This window comes from Battus philenor, unplaced genomic scaffold (assembly GCF_028537555.1).
Source record: "Battus philenor isolate CCGP_79_NKW_IND1 unplaced genomic scaffold, ilBatPhil1.0.hap1 SCAF_8, whole genome shotgun sequence".
Lineage (NCBI taxonomy): Eukaryota > Metazoa > Arthropoda > Insecta > Lepidoptera > Papilionidae > Battus > Battus philenor.
The window spans coordinates 3,114,834-3,131,608 of record NW_027181748.1 but is presented as its reverse complement, the minus strand read 5'-3'; the positions used below and the strand labels follow the sequence as shown (position 1 = coordinate 3,131,608).

Genomic DNA, 16,775 nt, shown 5'->3' with positions numbered 1-16,775 from the left:
CACACAACCGCCACCGCCAAATCACTCAACACGTGTTTCACCCCTCCACGGGGCATCTTCAGGAGTTATATTACACCGATTAGTGCAGACTCTGTGTTTGGCACTAATCGGAATTGATGATGCCTATACATTTATTTAATTTATTTGTTTACACGGTTGAAAGGAGGTTATATTAGCTATTTTACTATTGCAGTATGTAGTTGTATTTTTACAATATATGTCCTATAGGTACTCTGTGAATCAAATTTTTAGATTTATCCGCCACTTTAACCGCCTGAGAGATTTATACTTGGTGAATCAGTCCATCAAATGGGTTTTGAGAAGGAATCGCCTTTGTTTCTTCCTTTTTTGTGTGTTATAATGTTAACTTTATTTAACAATTAATACGTTAATGCATTCATAAATAAAAACGTACTTTTTCTCGCTCTACCCGCAGTAGTGTGAACTATTAATTAAGTCATTGTACAAGTGAATGTAATACGCACCAACTACGTATTGTTCACCGGTCTATTTGTTCACAGCACATCTGGCGTCCGCCACACCTCATTCTGATTCATACCGCCGCCCTATTCCAACGCAATTGTTTATACAGGAGTACCGTCACTGTTTTTTACTCCGCTTTTTCTATCGGAGCTAACGGTTTCCAAAGTTAAATAATGCTACCAAAATCGCTGCGATTCACCTTAGAAAATCACGGTGAGGGGTCGAGAAAAAAGTAACATGAATGCATCCGAATTTTTTGAGTCGTTTAGTCATTTAGCTAGGAAAAACTGGTACAACTTGAAAAAACTTTCGATCTCTAAAAGTGTATTGGTCCAATCAGGTATGAACCATGCTCGATACCACAGTAGCCGAAGTAAAATTCACAGCTGAAAACTGCTACAGTTATATTAGTGTTAGCATAGTACCAGTGGTGTACCTAGGGGGGGGGGGGGTGCGGTCCGCACCGGGCGGCACTTACCTTGGGGCGGCATTTTTTAAATTTACTTATAGTTGTAAAAAGCAACTTTTTCATTTCAAATTTATTTTCATTCTTGAATAATAAATGATTATTATAAGTTTAATATTTGATTTATATAAATTATGATTAACTTTATGATTTCGAATATTATTCCTCGGTGTATATAAATGCATTTTAGTGTAAATTTTGGATTCTACTTCAAGAACAAGATAATAATTTTATTTTATTTATTATTAAAATTCGTTGAATTCGTAAAAGGATCTTTACAACTTTGTTCGGCAATTTTTCCTTACTAAAATTTTTTGATGTCAGTTTATAAATGTCATTTCTTTTGAAAAGTTTATATGATTACTTTGAAGTGATATATCAATATTTTTTTAAAATCAAAAACCACTATTTAATTGACATATAATAGAAAGGGCGGCAAACTGGAGATCGCCCCGGGCGGCAAAAGTTCTAGGTACGCCACTGCATAGTACTCTACAAACTTCAATAGTTAGGAATACGTGGAATTGAGATGAAGGCCGCCCTGAACACCTTGTCTTAAAATTACAATTAACGAAAGCAAGCGGCGACCTTCCGTCGTTGTTTTAAATTGACTTTCACATGATGAGATTCGAAATTTAAAATTCTAATTTTATCAAAGCTGCTTTAAAAACTGACCTTAGCTACTGACCTCTATTAATATGCCAGAATTTCTCCTAGTGTGGTCTTACGAAAATATACATTAAAAAAGATAATATAGTTTTATTATTACGTAAATACAGAACGGAAGTAATAAATATAGTCAGTGAATTGGCAAGTTGAGGCAGTTGGTAAGTCCCATAACGAGCTGAACAGATCACCCTGTTAAGATCATTGGAAATTGCTAGATGCAGGTTGCTTCCAACCTGTCCTTTTGGAAATCAATTGAGGTCTATGTCTAGCAGACTTTGTGTACAGACGTCTTATTTTATTAGATGATTACATAAAAAGACTTGCAGTTTTTTATGTCAACAGTGAAGTAAGTCGTGAGTGTAGTGTTTTATGCATTTACGTAATTGCAAAGAAACGTAAGCATTTGTTTTATGATACTCATAAAATAGCAATTGTATGTATAGAAGTACCTCGGTGACACTGATGTAGAACTGGACAGTTTAAAAATAATATATGTACATACATATGATTATGATACATAGTTAAATAAAACCCGCGTAAAAGCGAGAGCGGTTAGGAGAAGCCCGTGTCTCTCCCGATCGCTTAGTACTCCCCATTTCGCCTAACATACACTACATCTCATTCACTACACTATACACCTACACAGGTATAGTCCCTCTTCGTGCGTGCATCTTCGCTGTAACTGAGTACGATCACCCAGCTTAAAATTTTAAGTCCTCTGACCTCCTGTTTTCGACTTAATTTCGATAAAACTGTAAAAGCCTAAATCAGCTAACATGATAACTTCAAACACATCAAATGGAATAGTTATATATCGATCATGATCCATTGACCTGTAAGGAATGTCCCGAATATGCGGTCATTTATTTCCTTTCGCAAAAAGGGCATGATTTGAGGTCAAGTCACAGCTGTAACGTTCCGCATTACAACTAAAACACTTAGATATATCACCTATTGTCAACGTCCTAAGGTATAAAGTACCCTAGCTAAACTTTAACAAGATGGTCTTCGTACCATTGTCGCACTCTCTAAAATGTCGCGGTCAGTGACCTCGAACTTTGTTAGTTTGTTAGCGTCTGTTAGGACGACGGTTCTTTGACCTTTTATCAACGGATTAAACTAATCTATATTAAGTATCGTCTTGTTAATCTTAGTTATCGTACTGTATGGATTAGTACGGTTTGTGTGCTCCGAAACATTGTATATATCAATTCAATATATCGGTTTATGTTGAAATAGTATGCAAGGATTCGAAATAAATATAATCAAGAATTTTATATAGTAATTATATTAATAATTTTGGTTTTCTCAGAAATTAAAATGATACAAGAAAATTGATCATCAAAGAAGTACATACTTCTTATTTTCAGCATATGGACGCCCATTGGAAGACATAGGCCTCCGCAAAAGCCACGAAGACCCGTCTTGCTCTTCCCGCTTCCAGCGACTTCCACCGACTTCCCGCTACCTTAACTATGTAGTCGGTTCGCCTAGGGGGGGGAGGGGGGGGGTCTAGGAAGTACTTTACTGGATACTAATTTTAATACAAATAGCGAAATTTCTAGAACGGTAAAGAACTTACGCCTGAAGCGATCATTATTTTACAACCTTAGCTATTGTATGAATTATATATTTTTAAAGAAAAACTTGACCATAAAGCGCGCAAAATGAATGTCCACTGGAGCCTTAAAGTGAAGACGATGGATCCGCAATATTTAATGGAATCGGGCGTTATTTTGCGGAAGTCCATCCTAAGTAAGAAAAGGACTAATATTTAGCCACTTCCGCACATGCAGTAGTAGTCGTGCAACAAAGTGCACCGCCCGCCAGCCCGCTGATAAATGCGCATGCGACAAACAATGCAAATCACACAACCGCCACCGCCAAATTACTCAACACGTGTTTTACCCCTCCACGGGGCATCTTCAGGAGTTATGTTACACCGATCAGTGCCAAACACAGAGTGCACTCTTTGTTATACTATTACCACTGCATGTGCGGAAGTGGCCAAATATTGGTCATTTTCTTTCTTAGGATGGAACCGCAAGCGCAAGATAGGACGACCGCCGACAAGGTGGTCAGGCAACCTTTATAAAGTAGTTGAAGGGTGTGAAACGCATACCGCTTCCAGCCATTCCTTTTGGAAATCTAAGATAATCTTCATTATTTAGTGTTTACTTAATAAAACGAGTACAAATTAGGTGCACTATGTTAATGTGTACATATAACAACCTTCGTCCATCATTCCTATCGTTTGCTCGCAGGGTGGTAAGTAATGCTATTAAAAAGAACAAAACCAAATAGAAAAACTGGAACCAAAAATGAAATAAATGCACATGTTAATGAACTTATGAAATAATAATAGAATATAAGACAAGTCTAGCAATGTATTAAAAAGTTCAAATCCAAACAAATCTGTGATATCAAAAAATAAAGATAAAGATTGGAAAATAAAAATGTACCTAGTCACCTAAGAGTAAAAAAGATGAGGAAATGAAGGCAATGAAAGCAAGAAGGGATGAAAGAAGAAAAATTGCAAGATATTGTGAAGGATAAAAGGAAAGAATAAAAGAAATTGAAAAAATTATGTGTAAATAAAGTCCCTGTCCCAAACTAGATAGGAGGTATGAGAGGCTCCCAATAGCGAGGGCCATAAAAAAATGTGCACAAATGAAATCCTACACTAATTTCTTATTTAATTCATGGTAGTATAATGAAATATGTATCCGAAATAATATACTAATATATATAACAGAATTAAAAAAATTAGGAACCTTTGAAAACTAGTGCAATGTCATCCATACAGTTACATTGAAGTCGCAATGCAGTTTACCGTCATTAGCCATGGCCTGATTTCCCCTTCCAGTAAAACAATAATCTTTAATTATCCAGCTGATAGGCCCGCGACGGCACGCGATATCAGATATTGTATTTAATCAAGCCATTGGTACTTTGAAATTTCTCTATACACTCAATAATCATAACGAATCATCCGGAATATTGCGATCGGAAAATAGGTATATGTTAGACATGCCTTACACTGAAACGTATAGCACGCAAAATACCTTCTGAAATTCAAAATTGGATCATCTTCTTAAGTGGTATTTATGCAAGTCGGCCGGTAGCAACCGACTAAGTCGATTTTCAGTCCTTTTTTATATAAGGCCTCTTCTATGGGGATCCCTCATAGTCCCATATCAATTGTGGGACCCTATATATCGCACTTTTCTATCGTTCCTCCTTTGATCTTTCATTCCTTTATTTTCTTTCTCTCTGCAATTCTTCTTTATTTCCTTTTTATATCCATTTTTACTTTTATTCGATACCATTCTTTCTTCTCATACCTTAACTATTATAATTTATTTATTTTTATTCTTTATCACATTTCGTCTGTTCTAGTTGTACCTTTTTATATGTATTATTTTATTTACTTGCCTATTTGTTCAGCCCTCTTGGGTACACTTGAGTAAGGATACTAAACGGGTGTGTAGTGAAAGTTAAAGAAGGATCAGCTTGGGCCTAGTCAATCCATGGTGCGTCTAAGATCGATCTAAGCTCGGCAATGAAACCGATATATAGCTTCTCGAACCGACACTGCAAGCTCCTATAGATTCCTTAATAGATATTTCAGGCTAAGTGCTATCTATGTCCTATCCTTTAGAACCAACGGAATCTGCAAGTGCTGGCAGAAATTTAAATTTACATTAATTAAAAAAATTACATAAGTTAACACTATGATTCGATTGAAGTTTTACAAGAGAAAATATTATTTTTGTATCTAAACTCATTATTATGTAAACGAAATCTATAAAGAGACTATGTTGTACCAAGGTAGTGAATTGAAATAGACTTATAATTAAAATATATAATAATAAATAGATAAATAAAATGTTTATTTCTCTCCGCAAACCACCACGTACCAATTACAGACTGAGTTTGTGGGAGCTGACGCTTGTACTAGGTTTGCACCTGTACTACAAGTCTGATGCCCCGCCTCTTGAATAGTAGTTTGATTTTGATACTACCGTCCAAAGAGATGGTATTAACAAAATTAGGTTTATACATCCAGAATCCAGAGAAATAAGGAAACATAAATTTTAAGTAGTTATTTTTTTGTCAGTACTAAATGAAAAGTGTCATGTATGTTTATTACGTGTTATGTGATGTTATGTCTTAAAAGTTTATTCCAAAGAATGTAGTAAGTTTTCTGTTTCCATATAATTCTAGTTTTGCAACCATTCCGTTAGCATATTTTTTAAATTGAAAGTATTTAGAAGATGAATGGACAGCGTTTTAATAATATTGTTGTACAGATTAGGACCTAAAAAACCAAAAAAATTGTTGCTGTATTTGGTGGAATAAGCAGTTGACTTTGCTACAAGATGGTTACGTTTCAGGCTTTTTCCATAAGCGGGAGTTGCTTTAAAACTGTATGGAGTATAAACAATTGCAGCACGGTCAAGAGAGTATACATTTATATCGTCAATAGGTACAGTCATGAAGACATTCACTTTGCGATTTTATCCATATAAAATGAAACAATTTAAAAGCCATCACGGAGTCATTAGTTAGCCAGTTCGATTCCCGCCTCCGGACCGTGTAATCGCGCCGGTGCGTTTATCTACGCCACGGCCGTCTTGTCTCTCGTATGGTTTTCATTTTTCCCATGCGTCTCACAAGCATTCCTCTCATAAACTGTTCTACGGAGTTGTCCCTTAATCTTCAATTATACAAAGCAATCCTCTATATTCCTTCCACGATCGAAGCATAATTTTATAATGATTATATATTTTTTTCTACACAACTGTTTTAAAGCTTTAATATTTTTGATTTTAAATACTGAATCAAAGTGTTAACAGTATATACGGTTTCATAGAGCAATGGTAGCCCAACAGTAGAGAACTGAAACTTACGATCATACGTCGCGGGTTCTATTCCTGGGATACAACCTTATAATTCACACATGTATTAATTATATAGATTTGCCAGTGCTCACAAATAAGTTTCCAGAGGATGGGAAAGCTTCCTCTGCGTACCATATACAACGCGATCGCCAACCCGCCTACCAATCGTGGTGGCTATATAGTATATCCCCTCATAGATATATTTAGGGGAGGCCTGTACCTATGCCTTACAGTGGCTATAAACTGGAACGACAATGTATGTATATATATATATATATATATATATATACATTGTCGATTATGATTAGGATATCATTCCTCATAGATATCTTTGAGAGAGGAATATGCCTTGCAGCGGGGGACAATGCGTTGAAACGATGAAATTTCCATAAGAAACAAATATGCGCAAGTTAAAGTGATGATAATTACGTAAGTTCTTCTGCCAATAAGTCTCGAACATTCTTTATGAATTTATTACGATTAGCTCACTTTAATTCCGAGAAAGTTTTTTTTAAGTAAGAAGCTTTTTACAGGAAAATAATAAACTTTTGTGTCGATCATAGGTTTTTTTCAAGACGGTTCTAGGGTGGACGAAAATTCCCAACCTTTTATATATTTACAATTGTTATATTATTTAATTTCTTTATCGTTACTTCCACACATAGCAAATACATCCACTTTTAAGTTCACGAACCCTTCCGCTTCGTGAACACAGTTCCGATGAACCTGTAAAAGCCTTCGGACTAAGAGCAATACATTCGAGAACAATCAGAAATACGTTCATAGAATCGAATATACGAAAATAAATATTTATAGGTGATAAATTTGCTATTTATATGTGATATTTATGTATATATGCATCAAGCATATCATGTTATTATATCACTATTTTATCAGATTACGCACACCACCCCGCAAGCCTGACCTGGTGTTATGAGATTTCTCTCGATATTTACACTTAACTTATTTCACTTCCTGTTGAGCAATAGATTCATCACGTGCTTGCCGATAGTTAAAACGCAATAGTTTAACGTTTTGGAATGTTTTTCTGTTCTTTTTTTAAATGTTAGAAGACAATATTTTACTGTGTGACACTTTATTCCTCACTTTCACTTTCGTACCACTAACTGTATTGATATTTCAAATGTTTACTCTCATTATCTCTAAGAATACGTAAAGATAAATTATTATTTACTTTGCGAGCTAATGATAAAATACCTTGTTAAAAAATGTCTTTTTATTTACGGATTTTATTCATATTTTATTGCAAGTTTCTTTAAAGTAAACATAGGTTAATTTTGATGCTTGGCTAGCATTTGTAATATAGATATATAAATTTCGAAATTAGTTATTAATTCATCAATATTTATTTACGCATCAAAAAATAGTGCTAACAATGTATGTAACGATAGATAAACAATAAACGTTATATATATATTTAAATATGAATTGATTATTTATAGCAAAATCTGGACCTCTGTGGGGTCAGCTACTAGCCATATCATTTCCGAGGTCCACTGATACTATATACTTTCCCTATAGATTTCAATGGGTCTAGTTGGAAGTTGCTCACATCCTGCGTCTGCCAGCAATCTTAAAAAGATCTGTCCACCTTGTTATTAAATGTTCTACATTGTGCTAGCTAATACATTATTATAATTATTAATACTTTTACCTTTTCCATACTATGGTTGTCTGTAAGAGATTGCCTTGTGTGATAAGACCGCCCATTGTACTTTTTTGTATATTATTGTAAAACTTATTAAATGTATCTTAACGTGTACAATAAAGAATATTAAATAAATAAAAATACAATATAATAATGTATATCCTCTGTTTGTTATTAATATAATTTAAATGTTAGTTCATGGACCCTTTTGTTCCTCATGTCAGATGAAGCTGTAAGTCTTGGGGCATTATCTTTATTAGAAACAATACAATTTTCACGTACCAATGGGATCCGGCTATATAATGGTATCTTATGTGTATATATATATATAAATATAGTAATGCAGATTGTAAATCGCTGACTTGACAAACATTATTTAAAATGAAGTGTAAAAAGTAAAATATAGAAATTTTGCATAATTTACCACCCAGTGGAACGTGTCGCGGTGTGTCTATGCCCCTACTTATTTCCGCTTCCGCTCGCTAGCCAACCGTGCAGTGCTATAGCTCCATAATCAGGGTCTCCAAATTTGGGGAAATAATTTAGGGGACATCTGTATTCGTGTACAAGACGTCAGCAAAAGTAATGTCATTGCGAAAAATCAGATGATAAGCGATCGGTATAAAGTCAATAATTATTTCATCATGTATAATCTCGTTAGATGCTACTTTGATGAAAAAGTAAGGTAACTAGGGCCACGTCCAAAAAATCAAATAATTGTTACTTGAAAATCGTCAACAATAAGAGACATCGGTGATAGTGTTGGAATATCATTTGGTTCATCCCAAACCATTTTAAAGAATGTTTTGTGTCAAAAGGGTTAAGTCTTGATTGGTCGATGTCATAGTACATTTGTTCTTCAAGATTTTTTTCTAAATTAAAAAACTCTACTAATATCGTTTCACAACCACCGTATTCGCCTGATTTGACTTCGTTTAAACATGATTAAACAGATAAAAACCGAAACAAAGAAGGTCTTGAAGGCTATATCAGAAATTGATTTATCCTACTGTTTCGAGGACTGGAAAAAACGTTGATTACGTTTTATCAGAATTTATTATTATTATTTTGATGGGAATTACTTTGAAAGAATTTACATGTTTATATACAAATTCAAATTACTTTTTGATCACAGTATTATATTAAAATATGACCAACAGGCTTACTTCAGTAATAAAAAGTTAAATTACTTAATAATATTTTAATTATTGAAAAATTGTGTATATACATTTTAGATAATACGTAGAACCTAGAATTATGGAGTACAGTTCACTCGCTATGTTACATATTAGTGTTTCACAATGTGGGGCACACGCCCCACAGGAGGCAAATTTTAAAATGAACTCGACACGCTCTTTCTCTTTTTCATAAAGCTTTAAGTGAGGAATGGCACAAAAAAGGTTGAGAAACACTAATATAAATGGTGCCAGGGGTAAAACTGGCGTCCAAAATGGCGGCCCAGCTTCGACGCCACAGTTAAATTTGACAGAATGTCATAAAAGAAAACTTCCAATGTGTTGATTAAGAAATATTTTAAATAATTACAGTGATAATTCAGACATCAATTATCAATCACATCTTGATGATTTCAATTTAAAAACATACACATTACACCATGCTACACTATATAATTGATTTTATTTTAAGCAATTTTATTGCGTAACCTTTGTCATCATTATACTTTGGTTTAGCTAGTTTAAACATATAAACCGAGTTTATCTCTAAGTTGATATACTTTTAGATAAACATCGCATTACGAAATCCTTTACGATGTAATACTGAGAAAAATGGCGGCAGTAAATTAAAAATAGTTCTCCTTCAAAATCCAGCTATTTTAACTTACCAATCTTAAGGAAAAAAAAATTAAATAGATCCACCTAATTGTTAAGTAATAAGAGCTTTGGTACACAAGCGGTAGAGAACTGTTACTTGCGATCGTAGGTCGCCAATTCGATTCCCGAAATACGATCTTATGTAGTTCACACTGTGCATTAATAATACAAGACTGCCACTTCACACATGAAGTTTCCAGAAGATGGGATCTCTTCTACGTACAATAATACCACGCTGCGATCGCCAACCCGCCTATGGGCTGAAACAACCATTAAGTAGACATTGTGCATCTGAACTAACAATCTCGGAGAGACCAATTATACCATATTTTCCCCTTTTTGATAAAATAATATTTTATTAGACCTTAACAATTGCAATTTAAATTTGAATATGAATATGTTATAAAAAATTTAATGTTATACGGTATATATACCAAAATAACATTTTTTTTTTCAATTTTTGTCTGCCTATCTGTCTGTTCCGGCTAATTTCTGAAATGGCTGGTCCGATTTTAACGGGACTTATACTGCCAGGTAGTTAATGTAATAAGGAGTGACTCAGGCTACTTCTATTAAAAAAATTAATTCCTCGCGGACGAAGTCGTGGGCACAGCTAGTATTAACATAAAATTAAAGTGTGCCTCAAAAGAAATTTTATTTGACGGAGTTGTTCAACACGATTCGATTAAGTATAGAAGTGGACTATCCCGTCTCGGCCCGTATATGTGGCCACTCTATCCAACCTCGGGTTACGCAACTTATGCACTGAGCACGCCGTAACGAAAGTGAGTTAATGGTTCTGTTACCGGCATCTCGCACGAGTCTCTGTTACGCCGCATTGTCCGTTATACTTTATGGTTTGTTTTTAACCGTCGGGCATATAAAACAGTTTAAATGTTAATCGTTGGTCACTTTTATTTTCATTGAGGTCACAGAGACAAAATCTTACGCATTGATAAAGCAAGACAAGTTTCTCAGTAAATTTTTTTTTCTGATTTTAAACACACTACATGCTAATAAGATTACATTGCTTCCCAAATAGTTTTCCGACAGTTTGGTTCATCTGTCCGACTGGTAGCGGACATTCTACCTCTGAACTTACATTGTTGTTTCCAAGGCAAAGTTGAATTTAGCTTGACTTGCAGCACTTATTCAATTATTTATTTAAAACTTTATTGTAAATGCTAGAAAATATATACATAATTGCATAATAGTAAAAACAGAAGTACAATGGGCGGTCTTATCACACGATAAATACGTATATATATAGACAAAACATACATACATATATAGGTAGTATACATTTATTCATATATACTTATAATATATATTGTATAATTCATAATTATAAATACAATAATAAATAAAACATTCACGTAACTTTGATCGCATTCGACTCGTATACAATAAAAAAATATAAATAAAATACTTATTAAAGGATAAATAATCAATGGCCTAGTAAATATATCTTAACCATTTTCATAAAAATAGGTCGTGTTTTAGCATGTCTTATGTTCAGCGGTAACGCATTTTACAATCGAAAGGCCTGTGTGGTAAAAGATTTGACCATGAACGCAGAAGAATGCGTATGATGAAGAAATTGAAATCTTGTTTTTGAGATAAGACGGTGTGAGGGGATTGAGAAGAATATTATAGAATAAATAAATGATGTGAGCATTCCGGTGAAGCTGAGTAACCTTAATACGAAATCCGGACTCATGGTCATATTTTTGGAGTCCAAATACATAAGTTTTGGTAAAGGCGCTCTAATTTATTTAATTGATTTACAGTAATCTTTGTAAATAAAAGAAATCGACAAGTGTGTTGGTAACACATTAAAATACGATTACGATTATAATTATATAGAATCAAGCTTTCTTGATTCTATATAATTATAAAAATTGCGAGGAAAATACTAAAACGCACAACACATTCTACCTTAGAGTTAATAAAAATACTTGTTGCTTTTAAATAATTAAAGTCATACAAAAAATTAAGACCTAAATGATCAGTTAGGAAGTTAGTAAATACTGTGTACGTATTAATTTTTTTGAATATATAATCAGATTATAAAGATTGTCATGCAGATTATGAAATAGAAGACTTATTTCTACGAATAATGGTTGTTTTTATGCATTACGTCTATTCATATATACCGGTCTCCTTGGAAATCTTTGAAGGTAGGTCTATGTCAAGCAGCCGTCTTGCAACTGAAATAATGAGAATACAGTCCAATATCTGCAACACGCCATACCTTACGTTACAAAGTCTATAGGAGTAGATTAATTAATAAATATAGCATTGAGTGGTGAGTGGAATTAATTAGACGTGCTTGACTAAGCAAACAAGGATATGACATATCCTTTTTCATCAAACTATTATAGGAATGTTTGTTTTATATTATTTATTAATTAATTTTCATTGTATGTAATGTATATAATGTTCTCGGCTTCTCTGAGTCCTCCCGGGTACCCTTGTTTTAATTATATATTTACCCACCTAGGATCAATTACCACCCACTTGTGTACATCTTGAGAATAATGAAAGAATATCTCAATTAGATAGAAACTAGAATCAGATAGATTTCCCCTTTTTTATCTTATTTACTTTGCTGACTAAATGGCATATGCAGATTTCGCTTATCACCTTTTTTAAGATCGCAAAGCTCTACGGCTCCCAATTAAACCTCCGTTTAGGCTGCTATATACTACTTTATCACCGGATTGGGAGGCCGAGCTCTTAGATCGCTTCGGTGGATGTTTTTAGAGATTAGTCTCAAGGATACCTTCGGAGGGACGTCCACTTGGGCCGTCACTCGTCGATAATATCCTTTTAGCAAGAAAAGGACCAATATTTAGCTCTCTGACTTTAGGACTGAGCTCACTCTGTGTTTGGCACCAATAGGTGTAACATAACTCCTGAAGATGCCCCGTGGAGGGGTGAAACACTTGTTGAGTGATTTAACGATGGTAGTTGTGTATTTCGCATTGTTTGCCGCATGCGCATTTGTCAGCGGGCTGGCGGGCGGTGCACTTTGTTGCAAGACTACCACTGCGCGGAAGTGGCTAAATACTGGTCCTTTTCTTACTTAGGATGGACTTCCACATGGTAACGCCTGATTCCATTAAATATCCTTTTAGTATTCCTTTTCTAGGACGCTCGGGAGGGCCAAACCTCGACTTGGTCGATAGCTATTATCTAACTTACAGTACTACCCACTACGGAAAGCGTTAGCACTGGAAGAAGAAACTTCAGCAACGCTCTTATCTAGTGTGACCGGAGTGGCTTTCTTCAACTTAAAGCTGCGTGGGTTTCAAAAGCGCTCCAACCCACAACAAACGACACGTTTGACTCCTAAAGGTTTATCAGCTAAAAATCCTTCGCAATGTTAAAGGATTCTTTGTACAAGTTATTATTAAGTAACTTCTTAAATTTATTGCAAGATAATTTAGAGACGTAATATGGATGTTTAATTGTCTCTCTCTAACTCAGTTGCTTATAAGAGTCCGAATGCTATACCATACATTAATTGATAGCCAATGAGCTGTAAAATTACTTCTTTAAAACTTTTATACATAAACCGTATTACTTTGTATAATAATTTTATGACGTGATGTTGAACATTATGGTATTTTGCAGATGATGACGCTAGACAAGCAGCTGGTGTGGGTGAGGGAGCCCACGGAGGGCTTCGTGCTGGCGCGCCTGCACGAGCTGCTGGGCGAAGAGGCGGATGTGGTGCCCCTGGACAACAAGCACGCGCGTCGCGTCGTTAGCTTCGATGACATCCTACCAGCCGGCGACCCGGAGAAGGAATACGACGATAACTGTAACATTCTTTTTTTTTCTTTGCTGCCAGAAGTATGTAGATTAAAAAAAAGTTTTATTTCTTGTATTCGCTCTCTAATAATCTAATTGTCGATAATGATTATTTTAATTTAATTTAGTGATTAGTTTAACCTAAACTTAATCTATAAACATATAGTTCCCGAACTGTTTTTTTCCTATCAACCGCTTTTAATAAATATCTGGTTCCAGTGGACTCTCTTCAACTATATATCTAATTTATGTCTGAAACTCGACAAAAATTAATGATCTAAGTATAGGAATTCGTGATGCGACCGAGTTCCAAGAATAAATAGTTTTCCAAAAAAAAAGTACGGATTTCTCGCTAAACAGAAGTCCCTCTACTAGCAACAGTTAAGGTAACAGCTCTGGTTACCCGTCAGGAAACTACAGCGAGGTACACGAGAGTCAGTGAAAGGCCATGCTGACGGAACGAGCGAAAAAAGCGGATCTATTAACAGTCGTAAGCTATAAAAGAAAAAGATAAATATGATCTAATTAATAAATGAAAAAATCTACAGCAGAATCTTTTGATGAGTTGGCCCGGCACATTGTCCTAAATCTCAAGGCATTTAACGGTCTGTAGCGCTTGGGCAGCGACTTAAATAAAATAATGTAGCAACTAATATATAATTGAGTATTCCAAATTGTATTGTTAATATGTATAAATTTTAGCTGTATTTACCCGTAAGTGAAAATTGTGTAAAAAAAATTGTAAAAAAAATATTATAAAACGCTGTCGTGCATCGCAGCTGGGAGAAGAAAGATCCGTATCAAATAGCGGCAACCCCCTCCCAACTGTCTGAGTTTAGTTAAAGCGAAAGATAAATATTGTGAAAAAAAACACTAACGATACAAATTAGAATTAATTAAAAAATATTAATAAACGAACATAACTACGCAATAACTGTCGCAGAAACATTTTAATCAAAACGTAATGTATGTTACAGGCGAACTGATGTTCCTGAACGAAGCGACACTGTTGAACAACATAATATGCCGCTATAAGAAGAAAAAGATTTACGTAAGTTCACAAAGTACCACAGATTATATCAGTGGAATCATTATATTTTTTTATTTTCTGTAGCATATTACAAAAACGAACATATGATACAAAAAACGAACACTTTAATTTTGACATAGTTTTTAAAAAGATATCTCTATGGTGTAACGATCGTGTTATATGAATTACTCAAAGAACGTTTGTGAGCTAAGTGAGAGAGGATTGGTAGCCAAACGGTAGAGGACTTTTGTAGGTCGCGGATTCGATTCCCCTGATGCAATCTTATACAATTCATATTTTGTACCTTAATTATATATGATTGTCACTATTCACAAATGTTTCAAGAGGATGGGCAGCAGATCTGCGTATCATAATACCACACTGAGATCGCTATCTCGCCTGCCAACCGCAATTTTTAGGGTGGCCTAATACTGGTCCCGCTCGGTTTCTTTATCCTGTTCTTGTCAGGTCTTTCATCACAAATGTCTTTAGCAAAAGATCTAATCCATAACTAAGAAAGGGAGTAATATATAACTACTTCCACTATGTAGCAGTAGTCGTGCAATGAAGTGCACCGCCCGCCAGTGACTCGGTGTTTGGCACTAGTCGATATAACATCTCCTGAGGATGCCCCGTGGGGTGAAACACGTGTAGAGTAGATAGTGTAGTGGTTGTGTTTCGCATTGTTTACCGCACGCGCATTTATCATTAGGCTGCACGACTACTGCTGCATAGCGGAAGTAGCTATATATTAGTCCCTTTATTAGTTAGGATGGACTTCTGCGAGGTAACGCCTGAATCTATTAGATATTTAAGATGTAATCCATCTTATGTTGAATAAACATTTTTTGAATGTGTATATCATAAAACCTAAATACATTATAAATTGTTTCAATGTTTTTTCGTCATCTCGATAACCAATAATACAATAGGATGTATTTATTTATACAGTACTGTACATAATATAACGGCGAATTTAATGTTGAAGTAATTTTACCAGTTAACTGTTTGGTAAGTGAAAAAGTATCATAGTGTACTATAAAGGTTTACATTATATTATATATATAATCTAGACCTGCCGCTTAAGGCTGCTCTGTGTCCTCGCTTTAAGGCGTGAGTCATGCTCTAGTCGTTCTCACCTTGAAGACGGGTTCTTTATATCGATTTATATACACGCACACATGTACATTAGAAGGTGCTATGTCGCTTTGTTCTATGTAATACAGTACATTAAGTATATATATATATATATATATATATATATATATATATATATATATATATATATATTTCAGTGATATAACCTCGGTATTAGTTTTACAGACATCACTGTCATGATATAAGTGAGCGTAATTTAGATCTAGTATCTATCGAAATGGGCATCTTGACTTTCTCAATTAATCTTTAATATGATAAATAATTTTAAGTAGAATTATAATTCCGATAAATTAATACGATAATAAGTTTGTATATTTAACGTTGAAGCGTGTCACTTGCTATCCAATGTTTTCTTAACATGGCGTAATCAACCTTGTAAAACACCATTCTTCTCTATTATTTGGACTTCCCTCTATAGCTTTCTCCATATGATATCATGCTTTCGATCCATGTAAGCCAAATGTATAGCGTCGTATATTGTGGCGTTTTGGTGTAATTCTGATCGAATCGAGATAATACCTGAGAGATAGAGATATAGACCTCATATATTTCAAATAGGACCGGTTGGAAGTTGCCTGTATCAAGCGTCTACCGACAACCTTATCTAAGTCACTACTTTCAACTTACCAACCCTGTGAATGAAATAATTAGAATATAAGAAGTTATAAAGTTTATAAGATAATAAATTGATGAAAAATTATTTGGAAAACACATTCCTGTGCCATCAATAAATAGGGGCGAACGA

General features: G+C 34.6%; 1 protein-coding gene across 4 annotated transcripts in view; it reads left to right on the top strand.

Moving 5' to 3' along the window:
- Positions 1–16,775, top strand: part of jar (Myosin heavy chain 95F jaguar) — a 76,638-nt gene that overhangs the window by 31,321 nt on the left and 28,542 nt on the right. For all 4 annotated transcript variants that reach the window (XM_068775289.1, XM_068775288.1, XM_068775287.1 and 1 more), the window contains exons 2-3: positions 13,663–13,852; positions 14,820–14,893. In XM_068775289.1, the coding sequence (XP_068631390.1) occupies positions 13,663–13,852; positions 14,820–14,893 (264 nt within the window). The remainder of the gene's footprint in view (positions 1–13,662; positions 13,853–14,819; positions 14,894–16,775) is intronic.